Source organism: Oryza sativa, chromosome 1, assembly GCF_034140825.1.
Source record: "Oryza sativa Japonica Group chromosome 1, ASM3414082v1".
In the NCBI taxonomy this organism is placed as follows: domain Eukaryota; kingdom Viridiplantae; phylum Streptophyta; class Magnoliopsida; order Poales; family Poaceae; genus Oryza; species Oryza sativa.
This window is the reverse complement of record NC_089035.1, coordinates 39,722,646-39,743,347: the sequence shown is the minus strand read 5'-3', so window position 1 is coordinate 39,743,347 and position 20,702 is coordinate 39,722,646. Positions and strand designations below refer to the sequence as shown.

The 20,702-nt window shown below is 40.3% G+C and overlaps 3 protein-coding genes across 5 annotated transcripts; 2 read left to right on the top strand and 1 right to left on the bottom strand.

Moving 5' to 3' along the window:
• Positions 1-5,932: 5,932 nt before the first annotated feature.
• Positions 5,933-9,526, top strand: LOC4325031 (probable methyltransferase PMT19). Its single transcript, XM_015757708.3, has 6 exons — positions 5,933-6,704; positions 6,958-7,168; positions 7,364-7,661; positions 8,086-8,457; positions 8,558-8,635; positions 8,830-9,526. Exons 1-6 carry the CDS (start codon positions 6,012-6,014, stop codon positions 9,047-9,049), a joined length of 1,872 nt encoding a protein of 623 aa, XP_015613194.1. The 5' UTR covers positions 5,933-6,011; the 3' UTR covers positions 9,050-9,526.
• Positions 9,527-9,980: 454 nt separating this feature from the next.
• Positions 9,981-13,124, bottom strand: LOC4325030 (papaya proteinase 4). The gene is made up of 5 exons (XM_015791093.3): positions 13,051-13,124; positions 12,729-12,797; positions 12,588-12,640; positions 10,685-10,776; positions 9,981-10,600 (listed from the first exon to the last, which is right to left on the bottom strand). The coding sequence occupies exons 2-5, from the start codon at positions 12,765-12,767 to the stop codon at positions 10,278-10,280; spliced, it is 507 nt and encodes a 168-aa protein (XP_015646579.1). The 5' UTR covers positions 12,768-12,797; positions 13,051-13,124; the 3' UTR covers positions 9,981-10,277.
• A 3,285-nt stretch (positions 13,125-16,409) lies between these two features.
• On the top strand, positions 16,410-20,043 carry LOC4325029 (PTI1-like tyrosine-protein kinase 1). Of its 3 annotated transcripts, none has more exons than XM_015765992.3 (8): positions 16,410-16,614; positions 17,432-17,559; positions 17,690-17,940; positions 18,046-18,172; positions 18,311-18,584; positions 18,962-19,094; positions 19,285-19,371; positions 19,480-20,043. In XM_015765992.3, the coding sequence occupies exons 2-8, from the start codon at positions 17,460-17,462 to the stop codon at positions 19,615-19,617; spliced, it is 1,110 nt and encodes a 369-aa protein (XP_015621478.1). In that variant the 5' UTR covers positions 16,410-16,614; positions 17,432-17,459; the 3' UTR covers positions 19,618-20,043. The 3 variants fall into 3 exon arrangements, with proteins under 3 accessions (XP_015621478.1, XP_015621477.1, NP_001415101.1); XM_015765991.3 differs by having other exon boundaries at positions 16,410-16,764; NM_001428172.1 differs by having other exon boundaries at positions 16,469-16,596; positions 19,480-20,042.
• Positions 20,044-20,702: the final 659 nt, after the last annotated feature.

Here is a 20,702-nt window from a genome sequence, read left to right as displayed (position 1 = left end):
GTTAATTGCTCGCTACCCGTAGTGGGCCTTGAGTAGGATTTAAGCACGGGTTTCTCTTTCGGTTACTCAGTGGAGTGATCTCTCTCTTAAATTCCCATAAGGATAAGGAAAAGTAGACGGTTCGAAACCCGTGCTTAAATCCTACTCAAGGCCCACTACGGGTAGCGAGCAATTAACAAATAGAGACAAGGATGAGGAGAAATGGCGCATATACGGCCGGCCTGGGTCACTCATGATGTTGGTAGTTCAAGTGAATTGTCGTAGTGTAAGGAAGATTGATTGGTTTTCTGATTGCTACTTGGCTGGCATAAGAAAGAAGGCGCCCCGGCAGGAATTCTATAAGCTTGACTTGCGTGCAGCGTTTGGGAATCAAAGATAAAAAATAACTCTATGGGACTTACGGAACTAGAAAGAAGGTAGCACCTAGGCGTAAGAAAGAAAGTAAATAGAGACAGCACCTACTACGCTATCTATTGAAGCTTACTATATAATATATAAAAGAAAAAAAAGGCCATATAGGCCTATTGGGTGCCGATCCACTCGATCCTATGCTATGCATTTGTGACCAAGGCGAGGTAAGATCATGAATACAAGATGGCGATGAGTCATGCCAAGTTTGGGGAGTGTTGCTCATACCCTCATTGCATGTTTTAAAATAGGGCATACTGCCTGTGATTTACTATTGATTTCCAAGTCGACACGAGATTCTATTTCTTTCCCTCTACACTATGTACTTACTTTTCCGGCTATGCGAGAGAGACTTTATCCTTGGTCTATAGGCACAAATCCAGTAGAAAATACCAATCCAACTTCCTCCTAAAATCACTTCTAACAGGCGAGCGTGACTTGTGCGTGCTACAATTGCTTTAGCGGGAGCTGCTGTCGGTATTGGAAACGTCCTCAGTTCTTCGATTCATTCCGTGGCGCGAAATCCTTCATTGGCTAAACAATTATTTGGTTATGCCATTTTGGGCGTAGTACCGGTATTAGAGATCAGGAAAGTAGTTGGGAGAGCTCATGAGACTCTTTTTGTGAAATTCATAAGTCTCAATTCCCCAAAAACTCGAGTTCCTTTTGGATTTCCTTCTTGATTAATGACAACCGTCATCATATCGTATTATCATACCGTTGTCACGTTTGAGTTCTTGTTCTTCCCCCGAAGAATCGCCACCAAAGACATTCTTCCATGGTTTTTTTTACATGGGGGGGGCTCGGTTTTGTAAAAGATTATGGGTTTGTGTCGAATTATTTTATTCTTCTTACCCAGTCCTTCGGTGGAATGATGAACATACAAAGCTCATGAATAGGATTGACTTCCCTAGGCGAGATTAGGGTTAGAGGAGATAGCAAACATGGAGATTAATGCTTCTTCAGGTTCTAATTGCTTTTCTGTTGCACTATTGCTTAACTCCTCCTGTGGATCTTCCTTTCACAAGTTGACAATCACAATCGCAGTACCTAAACGTCTTGCAGTGATATGGAGTTACCAACCACCTCGACCTAGCCAAAGGGCCAAATCAAGATGGGTTTTTGTAGAAAACGGCTAAACCGGCTAGCGGAGCTGATTTAGAGAGACCCGACGAAAACAGATTCGGGTTCGGACCCTGACGGTCAGACCGGCCGCATACCTGCGGTAAGACCGGAGTTCAGGCCACGGTCAGACCGCCCACATACCTGTGGTCTGACCTGTCCTGTGAAGGAAACCCGACACTTTCTAAACTTTGGTAATTTTCCTCTATTTCATCCATATGTGCCAAATTTGGATGTAAACATCAACTTAAATGTTTAACCAGAAAGATTAAACTGGTGAAAAAAGACAAAACAGTTTACTTATCTTCTAACAAATTCGAGATCTGAATACGATAAAGTCGTCGTAGCTTCTGGCACCAATAATACGCCTGATTCTCATGCTCACAAGAGCACAAAGTAGCCAGGCCAGCCTTGTTGCCTTCGTTGCATGGAGAAGAAAGATACACATCACCAGAGTGTGGGATCATACAGGAGAAGAAAAGGATAGAACGAAATACCACCTTCGTCTTTTAATATATGACGATATTGATGTTTACACATACTGTTCACCATTCATCCAAATTGAAATACTAAACAAATATCATTTGTAACTTGTTTTTGTTATTAAAGATTTTTTAAATCATGACGTATTTTTTTTATTTTTGCAATAAGCTTTTAAATAAGACAAATCATCAAACGACACGTCCAAAAAAATTTAAAAGCAAAGAGCATTTTTCAGCTCGAAGAACTAAGAAACATAGGGAGTACTCTCTTCGTTACGAAATAAGTTTAGTTTTATCCATCACACATACCAATATAAAATTAAAAAAAAAGACTACAATACCCGAACTTTATTAAATCCTAATGCAATTATTCCTATCTTTATCTACTCCCAAATCCCAATGCAATTTTTTACAAACTCTGATACAATTGCTAAAGATAAATTTGTCTTGAGATTAACAATTGAGACATAAATAAAGTCGTTTGGGATAGTGACACGGTCTCCAAAACACAATTTTGACTTCCTGTTTTTATAAAAAATATTTATTGAATTTTATGAAAGTATTTTTCAAGACAAATCTATGTATATAGTTTTTATATTTTCAAACTCAACAGCTTAAGAGTTATTCATGATTTATATTCCTAAGATTTGACTTAAACATTATTCTAAATGACTTACTTTATGAGTACGGAGGGAGTACGAGCTATTAGCTCCGTCCAAGAATGTACTCCCTCCGTTTCTAAATATTTGACGCTGTTGACTTTTTAAAACATGCTTGACCATTCGTATTATTAAAAAAATTAAGTAATTATTAATTCTTTTCCTATCATTTGATTCATTGTTAAATATACTTTCACGTATACATATAGTTTTACATATTTTACAGAAAAAATTGTAAATAAGACGAACAATTAAATATGTTTATGTGCTAAAAAGTCAACGGTGTCAAACATTTACAAACGGAAAGAGTACTAGCAAGCACACATGTGCGTTATCGTCTTCTCCCGGCGCGACCGCATGCGGAGGAGAGGGACGCGACGGCCGGTGGCCCGGGCGTTATCATCAAAACCATCAAATCAGCCGTGTTGTCGATGCGGCAGCCAGCCGATCGGCTCGCCGGACGGCCGCCTGCGTTTGTCCCATCGTCCTCGCGAGTCCTCCCCTCCTAACCTGCAGTGCTATATATGCCACGACGAGCAGGAGGCGACCAGACGGAGAGAGAGATCGATCGAACGAGGCGTCGCCGTCGATCGCCGTCGTGCCGGATCGTTTGGTTAGCTTGCAAGACATGCTTATATACTCCTTCCGTTACATATTATATTATAAATCGTTTTAACTTTGTTTTAATTTTTTTTCGTTTTCAAAGTTTGATTAAATTTATAAAAAAAATAACGATCCTTTTAACATAAAATAAATATCCTATTAAAATATATCCAATGTTATATTTAATAAAACTAATATAATATTATATATAAATGATGCTAAATTAAATTAAATCAAAACGAGTTATAATAGAAAATAGAAAACAGATGAAGTATATATATACTCTATACTGCGCGGGCGTATGGATCGCCGGAGTCGCCGTTGGAAAACTACATGCGTGAATGCGTGATTAAAAGTCGGCATGATCCACCACCGCCTGCAGAAAGAACAAAGCACGACAGATGGTGACTTGTGGTAAAGAGATTCTGTGAAGGGGAAGGTTTAATTTTATGCTGTCAATTAAGTAAGTCTCTCATCGGATGGGCTAAACAGTCAAAGAATAAACCAAAATTTAAATTTTCAAACTTAATTTTGAGATTGATTTTGAGATATTTTCAACGTAGTTTCTTTTTCAGCATTGACTTTTAAGTCACCAAGAACATATATATAAAAGTTTTATCTAAAAATTCATTTTTATTCTCTAATAAGCCGTTTTGGCTTATTAGGGAAAAAGCCAAACGATGAGAGCCTAACCTTTCAAGACTAAAAGAAAAATATTATTTTAGCAGTATATAGTTTATTTTTCTCTTCCATGATGTTAAACCCAAGTGTATAACAGATAATATGATCGATCTGATGGCGTCTAGAAGGCTCATGGACAATTATTATATGCTGCTTTTTACCATACAGTATATTGGGATCACGGTGACCTAATTTTAAGGACTTTTTTGAAACTCAAGAATTTTATAAGATTTTCATAGAGATCCGTTCGAAGCAAGTAAATGTTTTTTTCCTATAGAAGCACCGCTATGATCTTATAAGAAGCAGCTAGTATGTAAGTCAGTTGAAGGAATATGAGAATCTGAAAAAAAAAGTTTTTTCACTTATATTTCTAGTTTGTTATTTCCTCCATCCCAAAATATATTCGTAGTGCTAGTATGTGGCACTTCTTATACCAAAATCTCTTATATCATAAAATGTGGAAAATAGTTAGATTCTATAACTACTGATTCCTAGAATCTTTTGAGGACCTGAAGATTTGGAATAAATTACAGGCGTAAGAATCTGCAATAACTGATTGTTTAGCATTATGAAAAACAACTGATTGGTCAGCTTCTGTAATCTGCAAAAAATGGCTTTTTATCTTCTCTCTTCTAGTTCATGAATCTCACAACCACATATTCTCAATGTTTAGGTATAACTTTATTTCTTCGAGAGAGCTAAACATTTTGAGAGAGGCAATACTTCTTGAGAATGCTACATGCTGGGTCCCCTTGTCCCCTGCCTATCCAAGGACGAGTGAGCTGAGCAACAAGGAGGAGGGTGCCCACCGGCGAGGACATTCGACGTGGGCCGGGGGAGAGGACCTGTTTAGCGAGAGGACGTGACCACCAGCGACGAGCACTAGCATGGGGGCGTGGACGACAGTAGGCTGTGTGGTTGGCGACGGTAGCGGTGGCTACTTCTTCCCTGGGTCGCCATGGCCGCGCGCGAAGGTGGCCACCACCGTTGTCGTCAGCGGATCCAGCAGAGGGAGGATAGGAAGCGCCATCGTCACCGCCGCTGCGCCAAGTGAGGACGGCCAGATCCTTCTCCACTGATCTCGATTCCCCACGGCAGCAACGATGACAAAGGCTGATGGAACGTGTAGCTGGTACTGATGGATACCTTGTCAGTATTGTTTGATACCTATAGGGATCGACCGGTGTCAGTGGATACCTATAGGTATCATCTGATACCTTGTCAGTATTGTTTGATACTTGGTAGGTATCAGATCCAGGATTCCGTGTTTCGCAAGCCCCATGTACGCAAGAAGCTTTCCAAATGCAATTCGTGCATTCGTTAGGGCATGAGCAACGTATCTTGTCGGACTCGGTAGTAACGTGGGCCCAAGATACATGTGATAGTAGTATATGAACTTACCCATAATATTTATTCGTGTGAGTGAGAAGTAAGGTAGGGTCCACTTAAAAGTTGATTCCTATGAATGGTGAGAAACAATAATTTCATGGTTCCTTATACTAATATTTTACTTGCATGTGTCAGATTTACTGTACAAATAATGATATTTATTTCTTATGTTGCTACTTGGTAGCAAGAGTGCATTCAATGCTTAATACCTAGTTTTTCATCACATTGTGGATGTCCTTAGAGCAAGTTTAATAGTATAGCCAACTATTAGCTCCAATTTATCTATAGCCAATCTAATAACTCATTCATACAATAGTTACATACTACACTATCAATAACTGGTCCCACCTGTCATACACACAGTGTCTTGGAGTTCGTATTACAGCTAACTACAAATGTGTAGCCCGCTGCTCTTCTCTCCTTATTTATCTTCTTAAAATATGTTTGGAGCTGCCTCCTGCTATTTAATCTGCTCTTAGGCATGCTGAAAATTGAAATGCAATGACCGGGGCCCACGCGTCAGTAACGGATTCCCACGCCCTCGCGCCTCCTCAAATACCACCACCCACTCCACTCCGCTTTCCTTCAACATTCGCGACGAGAAGTTCAAAAAAAAAAAAACATTCGCGACGAGCATCCGATACTCGCCGCCGCCGCAGCGCGCGCCATGCCGCTCTCCGCAACGGATGCGGCGGCCGCCGCCGTCAAGCCGCTGCCGCGTGCGCTCTCGCTTGCGGGGGCGGCCGTGGCGGCGGCCACCACGTCGCTGATCCTCATCTCCGTCGTCGTCTCCCGCGCCCACCACTCCGCCTCCTCCTCCTCCTCCTCGCCGCCGCCCTCCAGCAGCGCCTCCACCGCGGCGCCGCTGCCCGCGCCACCCACCCCGTCGCCCGTCCCGGAGCACCTCCACCACCACCCGCCGCCGCCGCCCCCCGTCCCGCCGTGCCCGCCCAACGCCACCCACGTCGTCCCCTGCCACGAGGACGACGAGCTCTCCGGGGAGCGCCACTGCCCGCCGCGCCCGCCGCCGCCGCCGCCCCCGCACCCGCCCGAGGACCCGCCGCCTCACCCGCCGCACCCCCCGGACCACCCGCCGCCGCCGCCACCCTGCCGCGTCCCGCCGCCTCCCGGGTACCGCCAGCCCATGGCGTGGCCCGCGCGGCGTGACCGCGCGTGGTACGCGAACGTGGAGCTCCCGCCGCTGGCCCCGGCCAAGCTGGCCGGCCCCCCTGACCCCGTGCGCGCCCGCGGCGACTGGCTGGTGTTCCCCAAGGGGGTGGGGACTTACGTCGAGCAGCTGGCCGGCATGGTTCCTCTCCGCGGCGGCGAGGTCCGGACCGCGCTCGACGTAGGATGTGGGGTAAGGCTAATCCAATCATTTCTACGAGCTTTCCGTTTCATATCCGAGACGTTGAGATTTCAATTTGTAGGGGACTGAACTGAACTACTGATAGTGAATGGTACAAAGTACAAACAGTTAATTACTGTCACCTCTGAAGTTAACCACTGAATCAAGTAGTACTGAAAATTTCAGTGTCAAAGATGACTCTATCAAGTTAAAATTTGACTACCGAATAGTGAATTTGAATGTGATGTCTGTCTCTGTGCTACAGGTTGCGAGCTTTGGAGACTACCTGTTGAACTATGGGATACTGACCATGTCAATTGATAGGAGAAATAGGCATAAAGCACAAGTGCAGCTCGCCTTGGAGCGTGGTCTGCCAGCGATGATCGGAGCACTCGGTGTTCGCAGGCTGCCTTATCCGACGAGGTCGTTCGACATGGTGCACTGCGCAGGCTGCCTTGTTCCGGGGAATTCTCATGGTAGGACATGAAAGATACATACTCTGTGATAATTCTTGATATCTTGTTGATCATGAAACTCGTCTCCATGTATAGCTTTTGATTGGTTGCATATATCAATAGCTTTGAAAGTTGGCAGATGTTGTCATCAGTGAGAAGAATTATTGTGTGGTGAAGTGCTTTAGTTTGTTCTCATTCACCTATAGCTGATTTCAGATGAACTCTACATGCTGGAAATTGACCGTCTTCTCCGACCTGGTGGATATTGGGTATTGGCTATGCCACCAATCAGCTGGAAAACACAGTATGATGATTTGAACCGTACAGCCAAGGGTATGCCAGGTGAACAATTAGCTTTGGAAGAGATAGTGAAAAAACTTTGCTGGTCGAAGGTTTCAGAGAACGGTACAATCGCGGTTTGGAGAAAGCCTATAAATCATATTCAATGCGAGCAAGATGCTAAGCTCTTGAGGTCACCACCGTTCTGTACAGGAGATGATGCAGACAGTGCTTGGTAAAGTTTTCCTTTCCACCTTGTAGCTCTGCACAATTTTATTTTCTGTTATCTGATTTGTGTTACCATGACGTCTGTCTATTTCCTAGTCATCTATTGCTTTCAGGAGAATTGTCCTTGTAAATGTTAATTCTGAAAATCAGTATATAGTATCTGGGGTATTTTAGGAGAGTTAAAAATTTGACCAGATCAAAGTTTATCTTAAGTTGCACCATGAGTACGACGTCCAAGTAAGAGTATTAGCACAGTACCAGTGCACTTCACAAGGAGCTTACTGCTAAATTTATGAAAATAAGAAGAGAGAAATTGGTTACTGTAGTAGTATATAACTCTATCGACTATAGATTATATTGGAGAATTGCCCATTCAATTCGTCAGTTATGTAAAACTCATTCATAACAAATGCATTTTGATTATATTGCAGGTATGTAAATACTTCAATGTGCCTAACTCGTCTTCCAAGAGATATTGCTGGTGGTGCTGTGGAGAAGTGGCCTGAAAGGCTCACTGCCATACCACCAAGGATAGCCAGTGGAGAAACAAAGGGGATGCCCATACAGACATACAAACTTGACAGTTTGGATTGGAATAAAAGAGTTGATTTCTACAGAACATATTTGAATTTATCTGATGGGAGTTACAGGAATGTCATGGACATGAATGCCGGCTTTGGTGGCTTTGCTGCGGCTATGTCTGAATATCCTGTTTGGGTCATGAATGTAGTTCCTGCAAATCTGACGGACAATACACTTGGTATCATCTATGAGCGTGGCTTGATAGGAACATACATGGACTGGTAAGTTACAGATCAGATTTTGAAGCGTTATTTCTACTTTTACACTAAACATAACAGATAGCTCACCATCCTGAATCAATTTTCTTCTTTTCATTGTCAGGTGCGAGTCTTTCTCTACTTATCCACGTACATATGATGTGCTACATGCCAATGGAGTATTCAGCCTGTATATGGACACGTAAGTGACGACTCCTATCAAGTAGTAACTCAAATTGTTCTCGTTCTGAGAGAAGATATCATTCAGAAAAGAGACATGACATGCATTGCTACTCTGGCATGCAACTCCTCTGGCTCGCTTAGCTTGATAGTGCCAAAACTAATCTCAATGTTAAGACGTACCGATTCCTTTACACCAATCTTTGTGTTGTTCAGGTGTGGCATCCCTTACATCATGCTCGAGATGGATCGCATTCTCCGGCCAGGAGGTGCTGCGATAATCCGGGACGCGCCTGATGTGGTTCACAAGGTGAAGGATGCTGCAGACAGGCTACACTGGCACAGCGAAATCGTTGACACTGAGAATGGGGGCCTGGATCCTGAGAAGCTTCTCATCGTGGACAATTCTCTTCCATTCCCAGATCACCCTGCATGATGTTGATAATTTCCACATCTTCTCTGATCATCATCTTCAGAATCAGAAAAGATTGTTCTTGGATGCTTGTATACATGCACAGATGAAGAGTATAAGAGGACTCTACACGCAATAGTTACATATCCAGATGACCACATAGCCGAATAATCCAATGTATTTGAGCTGTTTACTCCACTAGACACTGTCAGATTCCAATAAACCAGTATAGGTAACTTAATCTCCTGAGCTCTGTGTTGTTCCCAGCATGGTGTTGGATGTGCAGAGATGCAACCATGCTCGATTCTGTAGAGATGTAGTATCTAATTGCTCTGCATTTGTATATTGTATACTAGCTGTGTATTATCGGTGAGATTTCTGTGAAATTCCTTCAGAGTTTGCCTTGCTTTGCTTGCTAAGCAATGGCATGATTCATGTATGATGATGGAATCTGTAGCCTCTACAGTTTTGCTCAGGTACTTCCAAATTTTTCAGGCTAAAGGATGTTCAAAAGATGCCTATGCTTGTTTGGGATATTGTACAAGTAAAGTGAAGCTGCAGCTGATCGAATATGGACATGATATTTTCGCCTCTTTATTGAACATTGAACTGAAAAGTTTGAGCTTACTACGATGGCCTCTGCTACTACTGCCGAAGTAGTAGCAACTTGGAATGACTGAATAGATTAATTAATAGCAATTAGTACTAGCATGCAACATTTTTGCATGAGAATCTGGAAAATGTATTAATCTTGTGGAACACATAATCCCCTTTGCTAATATGATGCTGGAAACATGTATATTTATTTGGCTATCTATATTCACAACACACAAGGTAGGTTACCAGTACAGCCAACTGCTACTCCAGGGCCTTGATCCAAGTTAAGCAGCTGAAATGTGTATACAGTCAGCAGTCAGCACCAGGTGCTTCCCATAATTCATGGCTATAATTTATATACAATGAACTGGGGTATTTCCTTCCAATATAGTAGTATAACATAAACTTATTATTACATATAAACGATACATATATAATCAAAAGGCACCACTGGTTCAACGAACCACTTACACTTATATCTCTACGGGTTTCTAACCAGAAAGCACACTAGTTGCTGTTGTTATTTTTCATAGTTGCACACTAGTTGGCTATAATAATAATAATAAATATAGTTGCTGTTTTTTTACATAGTTGCAGACTAGTTGGCTATAATAGTAATATAGCCAACACGCCCCTATAATAATAATATACCGAGCTAACACTGCCTGCTTCTTTTGCCACAAAACTTGTTCGAGACTTCCTCCACAGTGAGATCCGCAAATTTGTTTGTACCTAGTGTGCATTTGCAGCAACCATATTTTTTCACCTGTTCAGCATTGAACTTTTCGACATACTGGACAGTAGACTTGAATACCTCAAAGCGATAAGCCTTCTCTGCCTCGTCTTTGTAATTACGGTTGAACTTGTTCATCCACTCTTGGAATCTCACCTTCAGGGCCTGCTCCTCGTCTTCAGACACCTTCTTGGAGCCCTCCATCCTCTCATCACTGTCGCTTGTCTTCAGATACTTGAAAGCTTCTGTAATTATGAGGTATAGTAGACATTTCTTGTTAATTATGAGGAAACAAAAAGAGATTTCACTTCAGGCAAAGCTGTCCGTACCTGGTTCCCCTGCAGTGTTTGTGGTTGCCATAGACACTTCCATTGTGTTACCAGGCCTTAATAATTTGAGTTCACGTTCCCCTGAAGGCACCCTGCAAAAGGTAACGAAAATGGAACATAGTTAAAACATGTAGGGTAATGAGTGATGAAATGCTAGATTTTTTTCTTTTGCTCTAACTTTTCTGTTCGTAAAGTTGATTGCACAGATCAGAAAATAATAGACAGAGATATAGTAACTTCTTTTTTCATATTTTTGCTCTAGCTTACTGAATCCTTAATCGCTTGGGTCTTTAACGACGTGTTGGCTTGTTAAGGGCGTTCGTAATGGTACCGGTAGCAAATAAGGGACAGTTTTTGGGTCCGCTTGGCACAACTTTTCTTAAAAGCTGCAATTGATATTTAAATTTAGAATTTGGTTTTAAAAATTATTTCTTGAGGTTTTCCTTTGCCACTTCCATTGCCTAGCTCTCTTTTCATGATTGATATACATATGAGTAAAACCTACCTAAAATTAGTCTTAAAAAACACATCAAAATTTGTCTTTTTTAAGAAAATGTGCTTCTAAAAGTTTTCCCTCCACAATATATATCTTTTGCCTATATAATTAAGTTACTCTCCTGGTTCAGTGAAGATCTAACCATCATGGCAATAACTTGTGGGTTGAAGATGGCGTGTGTGTATCACATCATAACTTAGTTGATAATCATTATATGACAATAATAGGAACGCCGACAAATGCTTTTAGACTCATGGTTATTGCAGGGTCCTCGAAAGAAAGAAAGAAACATGGTGTAATGAATGGCAGAAGCACGTCGGAAGCTATTCTCCATGGTTTAGCTTATATGTTCTCAATATTGCTTACAAACAGAAACATCTCAATAAATAAAAATAAGTACTATGCTATGAGAATAATCAATTCTATTGCTAAATGCATTCTGGAAAACATCAATCAGATTTATTTTAGTAAGTCATGCGCACAATCTCTCTTTCTCTGTGGACATTGTATATTTGTTTACATTCGACCAAGATACTATCTTTCAGTTAGCAGGACATGAACATTAAAGGGAAAAAAAAATCAATGCAATGGAAAGAATGGAACCCTGTGCTTCTGTACTTGCTGTTTATAATAAGTTTAAGATTATAAAAAAATCCTGTCATAAATAGCCACAATATCGTAATTATAATCACCTAATCGCACAGACCAATCCAAATCATGACACATCAATACAAGCCATGACGACCGGTGGACAAGTCAAGTGGCAGGCTATTGTACCATCGTTGATTGGTGGACTCATAAGCATCAATTACTACTCCCTCCGTCCCTAAATGTTTGACGCCTTTGATTTTTTTAAACAAATTTGACCGTTCATCTTATTCAAAAAATTTAAGTAATTATTAATTCTTTTCCTATCATTTGATTTATTGTTAAATATACTTTTATGTATACATATAATTTTATATATTTCACAAAAGTTTTTGAATAAGACGAACGGTCAAACATGTTTAAAAAAGTTAACGGCGTCAAACATTTAGGGACGGAGGGAGTATTATGGCTGTGTTTAGTTCAGCGCAAAGTTTGGATTTTGGTTGAAATTGGAGATGATGTGACTGAAAAGTTACGTGTGCATGACAGGTTGATGTGATGGAAAAAGACTGAAGTTTGGATCCAAACTTTAGATCTAAACACAGCCTATGTAACCATAACATTACATAGGAAGAGTTGAGATATCATAACATTTTTTACTGAAAAGACTAGGAACCAACTGATCAATGGTTTAATAGAACATGATTGAGCAAAATCATATAGGTTTCACATCAATATTTACTTAATTTGTGTAAATTGTAGTTAAGAAATATAGCTTCTTTTATTTTTAACAGAGTCAGCAAGAAGGGTAAGTAGTACCTTAGAAAAGAGCCCTGCAGCCTTGTGGTTCTTCCTGCGTTGTAAGCACGGCCCTGAAAATCATACTCTCAGTAAAGTAAAATCAGTCAATTGAACATTTGGAGCGGGTTTGTGAGAGTAAATAAATAAAAGAAGGCATACATGGAGGAGAAGACTTGCTGCTCTGCGCAGAATCCTCATGGAGAAGGATAAGGATGGATGCTAGATGACCTAACAAGAAGACGAATTCAAAGATTCAGGGCCTATTCAGACTGTAGTCAAAATAAATATTACTAAATATTGTCAAAATTTTAGTAGGATTTTTTATATATTTATCAATTTTAACAACAAACTAAACGTAGCCAAAATTTTAACAACTTTATAAAAAATAGTATGATTAAAAATAGCATCAAAGTGAACAGGTCTCAAATAGGAAGGGAAATCAGATTCGACTTGACAAATGAACAAAATAAACACGCCCTACCAGCAGCGGAGCGGATTTGGTTTTCGAGGGAACTCTGAAAGGCGGCGGCGGCGATGGAACACGGAAGACAGGACGAGTATATGGATGAGATATGGGCCTTTTAGCAAAGTGGGCCTTTCCTTTAAGAGTTATAAAAGGTTCACTTTGGATCCCTCAATTTGTCACCGAGTTCGAAATTCATCCCTGGACCACAAAACCAGATATAGCGTATTCCCCAACTTAGAAAACCAATGCAATGACAGGTAAGCTCACACAGAAAAGTGACGTGTATATCTTTGGAGTTACAGTATTCTCTTGGAACTTCTGACAGGGAGAAACCCAGTGGACCATACAATGCCTAGAGAGGGCAGCAGAGTTTGGTTAGATGGGTAATGTTCACATCTATTTATTTTTCTTGTTAGATTTGCTTGATCACATCTGAATATCTGATTTAATTAACAATGTCAACAACTAAGGGGGGTGTTCAGATCCCGGGGTGTAAAGTTTTGGCGTGTCACATCGGATATACGCACACACATTTGAAGTATTAAACGTAGACTAATAACAAAACAAATTACATATTTCATCTGTAAACTGCGAGATGAATTTATTAAGCCTAATTAATCCGTCATTAGAAAATGTTTACTGTAGCAACACATTGTCAAATCATGGAGTAATTAGGTTTAAAAGATTTGTCTCGCAATTTACACCAAACTATGTAATTAGTTATTTTTATTGTCTGTTTAATACTCTATACATGTGTCCAAGTCTCTATCTCTCTCTATATATACACATGAGTTTGACGAGTCATGGCACAATCCGAGACGCACCTGACCTGATGTGGTTCTTCACAAGGTGAAGGATGCTGCAGACAGGCTACATTGGCACAGCGAAATCGTTGATAATGCTTCTCATCGTGGACAATTCTCTTCCATTCCCAGATCACCCTGCATGATGTTGATGATTTCCCCGTCTTCTCTGATCATCTTCAGAGATATTGTTCTTGGATGCTTGTACATGTACAGATGAAGGAAGAGTATAAGAGGACTCTACACGCAGTAGTTACATATCCAGATGACCACATAGCCGAATAATCCAATGTATTTGAGCTGCTTACTCCACTAGACACTGTGTCAAATTCCAATAAACCAGTACAGGTAACTTAATCTCCTGTGCTCTGTGTTGTTGGATGTGCAGACATGCAACCAGGCTCGATTCTGTAGAGATGTATCTAATTGCGCTGCATTTGTATATTGTATACTAGTAGCTGTGTATTATCTGTGAGATTTCTGTGAAATTCCTGTCGGGTTCGCCTTGCTTTGCTCGCTAAGCAATGGCAATGATTCATCATTCATGTGTGATGATGGAAACCGGTGAAATGGGTTGCATGTACTTGTCTTCTCTTAATCTCTTCATCTACCAATCGTTGGACGATGTGATTGGGTGATGTTCTTGCTTGTCCTTTCGTCCTCTCAAAATTCCAATTTTTCCCCCTTTGCTTCGTGCAAAGGACATCATAACTGGTTTTGTTAGACGCACACAGTGCTATACATCTCCATTCTCCAGTTCTCTGCTTTGCTTATTCTATTACACTCCCTCCGTCCCTAAATGTTTGACGCCGTTGACTTTTTTAAATATGTTTGACCGTTCATCTTATTCAAAAACTTTTACAAAATATATAAAATTATATGTATACATAAAAGTATATTTAACAATGAATCAAATGATAGAAAAAGAATTAATAATTACTTGATTTTTTTTAAATAAGACGAACGGTCAAACATATTTTAAAAAGTCAACAGCGTCAAACATTTAGGGACGGAGGGAGTACTAAAAACTTACCAACACATCTCCTAGTGCGTTTAGAGATGGTAAGGTCTATGGGTTTTTTCACAAACCCCATGTAGCCTTCATATATTTTTAGGTAAAAAATGTGTAAAGATTCAACCCAACGTTGTTCTAGCTGAGCTGTTAGGTTGTGTTTTGAATAACCTGACGATTCGTTATCCTGATCGACATGTTATTGATTTAAAAGGATCTCACATACTACAAAATATGCCCGCCCGCACATAAGTCCATTAAATTACACGCTCACACGTAACGAAATACATACAACCTGTTTGGTTTGGGGGAATTTTTGGGAGGGATTGAGAGTTTAGAGATATGAGGCAATTTACTGTTTTATTTAGTTGGGAAATGAGAATTTTAGTGGGATAGGGATTGGAATGGGGAATTTGGGAAGGAATTTCCTCTTTTTCATTTTCTGTGTAGGAGGTGGTAATTGGGAGGGAATTTCTCATTTACTTTACCTAAACAAATCTTAATCATCCGTTTTTGTTAATAACCTAATCTCTAACTAAACCCCTATCAATTTCCACCACCTCTACCAAAAAAAATTTTAGGATTAAAATTCAAATTCCTATCTTAATCTAACCATCAATTTTCTAACTCCCAATCCCCTTCCATCAAGTTGCCAAACGAGCCAATAGTCTATTATAGCCACAACCCAACCTTTTCTTCTTCTTTTTCCCCCTATTTTGATGAACTAGGTGAAACCCCGCGCATTGCTGCGGGAATTTAGTATGATAACAATAAAAATAATAACGTGTAAAATAGGTAGATAACATCAGATTAAGTAAATTAATATGGTTTATAATAATTTAAATTTAAATAGTATGTAGAATGGTGATTCAAATGTAAAAAGTAAGGTGGTATGACTTTATGGAAGAAGAAAAGTAGGGAGATAGTTTGAACCGTAGATTAATCATCTAAAGGCTAAAAACAATTGATGTGATATAACTTAATTAGAGGAAAAAAGGAGAAAGATAATTTGGACCATTAATCATTTAAGCACTAACTAAGTGAGGATGAACTATATAAGTATATAGGATATCATAAAACATAATAAAAATATACATTGAAATATTATGTGAATTATGTTGGATGATAATTTAACATGTTTGTATTTGAAAAGCTCTTAAATTATAAAAATACAAAGATATAGCATGTTTGCATGATGTTTAAATGTGATGATTGTTAGTGGATGATGATGTGGCATATTTGCATGTTAAGCTTAAAGAGTTAGTGGAGGATAACTTTATACTAAGATAGGATAGGTGACAAACACCATCAAACCTCATTCAGTTAATCCTTATCAGGGAGAGATTGGAGGGGATTTATTCTACTTCTATTGTGGTGTAGAATTATTCCCCCACAATCCCCTCGAAACCGAAGAATGCCTCGACGATATTAGTAATAGCAGGGTTTCTAGTTGACAGTTGACTCGTTAGTAGCTGACAGCGGGCCCACCCCGTGTGGGACCCACCGGGCAGGCACATCTGATCCAATCCTACCAGCTTCTTCGGCTCTTCCCATAAACTGCAGAGTACTACGCCGCGTCAAAACGCTTAGAAATAGGCAGCAGAAAAAAAAAAAGAAAAGAGGAAACCGAACTCCGCTATAAAACCGCGCCTCCGCCGCGACGAAGCCGACCAAGTGAAGCAGCGCCGCCGCCGCCGACGACGACGACGACGACGACGAAACCGCCGGAGGCAGAGAGGAGCAGAGGTACGCACACGGTTTCAGGTTCTCCCCCCCTCCCTCCCTCCCATGAAATCCAACACCGTTTTCGAGCTTGATCGTCTCCGATTTCGTTTCTGGGCGGCGGCGGAGTACTAGTGGAGACGACGCGGTTTGTGTGGGGGATGGGATTCGTCGGCTCGGCGCTGCGCTGGGGTGAGTGGATGTGGGTGTAGGCTAGTGGGGTGCGCGTGCGTGCTAGTTTGATTGGTGTTAGGTGACGATTTTTTTTTTTTTTTGGATGCGGCGGTTTGTTAGGCGCGTGGGTTTGTGTTGTGCGACCATGGTTTGGATCTCGGAGCTACGCATGCGTACTGTTTTTGTGTTTAGGTTTATTGGCAATTATGGCTGCCTCGTGAGTACTGGCTGTGTTCGTGATGAGATAAGTTGATTGACCAGTTTTTCATGTTGAATGAATGAAATTGTTTTGAGACTTTGTCTTTGAGGGTTTATTTGTTTATTGACTATGTGGTTTATGTTACCGACACCGTAAATTCTGTGTACAGAAATCTCATGTATGTGATGTATGGAGGTCACCATTTTTAGCCGAGAGAGCAATTTCATTTTTAGACGATCTGGAATTCTCTCCTTCTGAATAGCATCAGCATCATAGACGCCCATTGTGGCAGTACATATCCTGAATTCCTGACGCTGTATGTCTCTGCTGACAATGTCTTAATAAGGAGCGAACGGAGAGGATTGCCCACTGAAATTTATTAAGAATGGGGAACAATTTAGGCTGGAACATTTTACAACCGGTCTAAGGACATTGTCTCTGCTGACAATCTGATATATTTCTTGGTAAAATTTATGTGCTGTACAGACTACAAGGGGTAAAGTAGTGAGAAGAGATGGTAAGGTGGCGCCGCTGGATCTGCTGCAATTGTCAAGTGAACGAGTCTGATCAGCTTGAAAATGGACATGCCAAGGTCCTGACTAGTAATGCAGATGGTATGCTTCTTTGACCTTGCTTGTGTTCTCTATTTATATTTCTTAGTCCTGCAGTGTCACTTCATTGATTGAAAACTTAAAACTCCGTTTCTGATTGTTCACCTTTCTACATTTTTTTCTCCTTTTCCAGGAGTGACAAAGGGTTTGAAAGATTCTGCTACTGAAAAAGCTCAGCCACAAAATTCGGCTCTCACTATCAATATTCCTGTTCTATCCTTGGACGAACTAGTAGAAAAGACAGATGATTTTGGCTCAAGTGCTTTGATAGGCGAAGGTTCTTATGGTAGAGTGTACTACGCTGTTCTTGACAGTGGAACAAAAATTGCAGTGAAGAAACTTGATTCTAATGAAAATGAGCCCACTTCAGAATTCTTGACCCAGGTTGACTTGCTTTTAGAGATATGAATTATTATTATTTGGTTATAGCATTAATGCATTTCTACAGATGGAGGATCCTAAACAACACTGCTTATTTTCTGATGCTAGGTCGCTTTGGTTTCAAGATTGAAACATGAAAACTTTGTAGATATGTTGGGATACTGCACGGAGGGTAACCTTCGCCTAGTAGCATATGAATTTGCCACTATGGGTTCACTGCATGATGTTCTACATGGTATGGTTCGGCATATCCATCATGTTCTCCAGTTTGACTAACTTTACTACTGTTTTTGGGTAGCTGGGAACGGGTGCTGTATAGCTGCAGCAGAAGCAGATCAATTGTTGATATATCTTTTTTAACTTTGTGTAACAGGAAGAAAAGGGGTGCAAGGTGCACAACCTGGTCCAGCACTTGATTGGATGCAACGAGTAAGAATAGCTGTTGATGCTGCCAAAGGACTTGAATATCTACATGAGAAGGTTCAGCCCTCCATTGTTCATAGGGATATTAGATCAAGTAACATACTCTTATTTGAAGACTTCAAGGCAAAAGTTGCAGACTTCAATCTCTCAAATCAGGCTCCAGATATGGCTGCTCGTCTGCATTCTACTCGTGTACTGGGAACCTTTGGTTATCATGCTCCAGAGTAAAAATTCTTACCATATTCTGTGATGAACTTTATTTTACTGTTCAATTGTAGTTTCTTTATAGCATTACTTCTTCAATTAACTTTGGAAAGGACCAGTATACAATGTGATTATTATAGTTTGTTGAAAAGGATCCAATAAGTTCTATTTATTCATAGGCACATTTAGGACTCCTGCAGTGAAAGAAACTGGTCTTACTCTACGATATTTCTTACTTTGTGGCACTTTCTACATATAGGTTTTTATGCCTGGGTTGCTGTAGAGCCCATTATTGCCTCTATATGACATTTTCTGATGAATAATCAAGATATATATGTAACACTGTTTTTATGCTTGAAATGATATCATTATCTGACCCAATATGTGAACTTTGCAGGTATGCAATGACCGGTCAGCTGACACAGAAAAGTGATGTGTATAGCTTCGGAGTTGTTCTCTTGGAACTTCTGACAGGAAGAAAACCAGTAGATCATACAATGCCTAGAGGGCAGCAGAGCTTGGTTACATGGGTAATGTTCACCATATAGTTTACTCATTTATCTTGTCGTTAAGTTCAGATCACATCTGAATATCTGATTTAGCAGCTTATAGTGTCTACAGTTAACACCTTGATTAGTACAATGTAGCAATACGCAGCCCAATCCTTTAGTGGCTACTTTTTACCTAGTTCTCTGAGCATGTCTCAGTTCTGTTTTGCAGGCTACACCAAGATTAACTGAAGATAAGGTGAAGCAGTGTATAGATCCACGGTTGAATGGTGAATACCCACCAAAAGGAGTTGCCAAGGTCTCGATCTCTATACATGCACACAATATTTATACACATGAGTCATGATAGTCATCCTTTCCTTCTCTTTTCCCCCACATTTCTCACTACTGCACTTTCTCGATGCAGCTTGCAGCGGTTGCAGCATTGTGCGTACAATACGAAGCTGAGTTTCGCCCAAACATGAGCATTGTGGTGAAGGCTTTATCTCCACTGCTCACAAGTAAGCCGACTCCACCCGCGCCTCCACCAGCTCTGGACGGTTGATGTACAGAATCATCAGAGAAGAAATAACAACTAAGACCATATAAGCTTCTAAGGGTCAGGGACTATTGTTTTTCCTGCTTGGTCATTTTGCATGGCATACCACAGAATGGAGCTACTTGCTTATTGCTTCTCGGAATTCAGGCTAACTGCATGGAGAATGTGTTTTGCCTTTTGAAGGAACACGATCCGAGCACAATAACATACTTAATTTTTGCAGACGGTGTCTAACAATCGGGATTGCATTGCATATACTGTCATTCTGGGCCAACCATAGGATTTGCAAGTATTTAGGTGCCTGTTTACAGAAGATTAGACGATGGCTTGTGTTCTAGTAGTCGTTTATTCAGTGAACTAGAGATGATGTACTGCTGAATACTGATGATGTTCTTTGATTCAAATAGTATCGCTGTTACTTGTGTTGCTTTACCGTTCGTTCAAGTCTTGGGAGATAAATCAAATTAGTCACCACATGTTGCTACTGCTAAGTTGAGGGATACTTTCAGAGAAAACTCATTAGCGCATGTTTAATTATTAATTATTATAAAATTAAAAATAGATTTATTTGATTTTTTAAACAATTCTACATAGAAACTGTGTAAAAATATATCATTTAACAATTTGAAAAACTTGCTAACGGAAAATGAGGAACTCAAAGCTTAGAGTTGAGAAAAAAAACTGGCCCTAGCTGCTAGCCCATGGAATATGGTTAAGAAACGTGCACGATTCTGTACGATTGTGTGCATCTTGTAAGCAGTCACGTTAAAAAGAATATTTTGTATATATGAGACTTGACTTAAAAGACACATTCCAAGTTAAATGCAGAGCTTAAGGTTTGTTAAGCCAAAAACGACCTTAACAAAGTACTTACTGAGTTACTGTAGAGCTGATTAAACATTAGCACGAAGCAGACCACCCCAGATGCACATATATTCTTGCTACAAGATCATTAATACCTAACTTATGAAAAAAAAAACTCTATTCTATGCCACTAGTATATACCAAGTTCTAGCTCAACGATTTATCGACTTCATTAATCATTTCTATAACATATCTAAAGTTTACACATACAATTTAGATTTAAATTC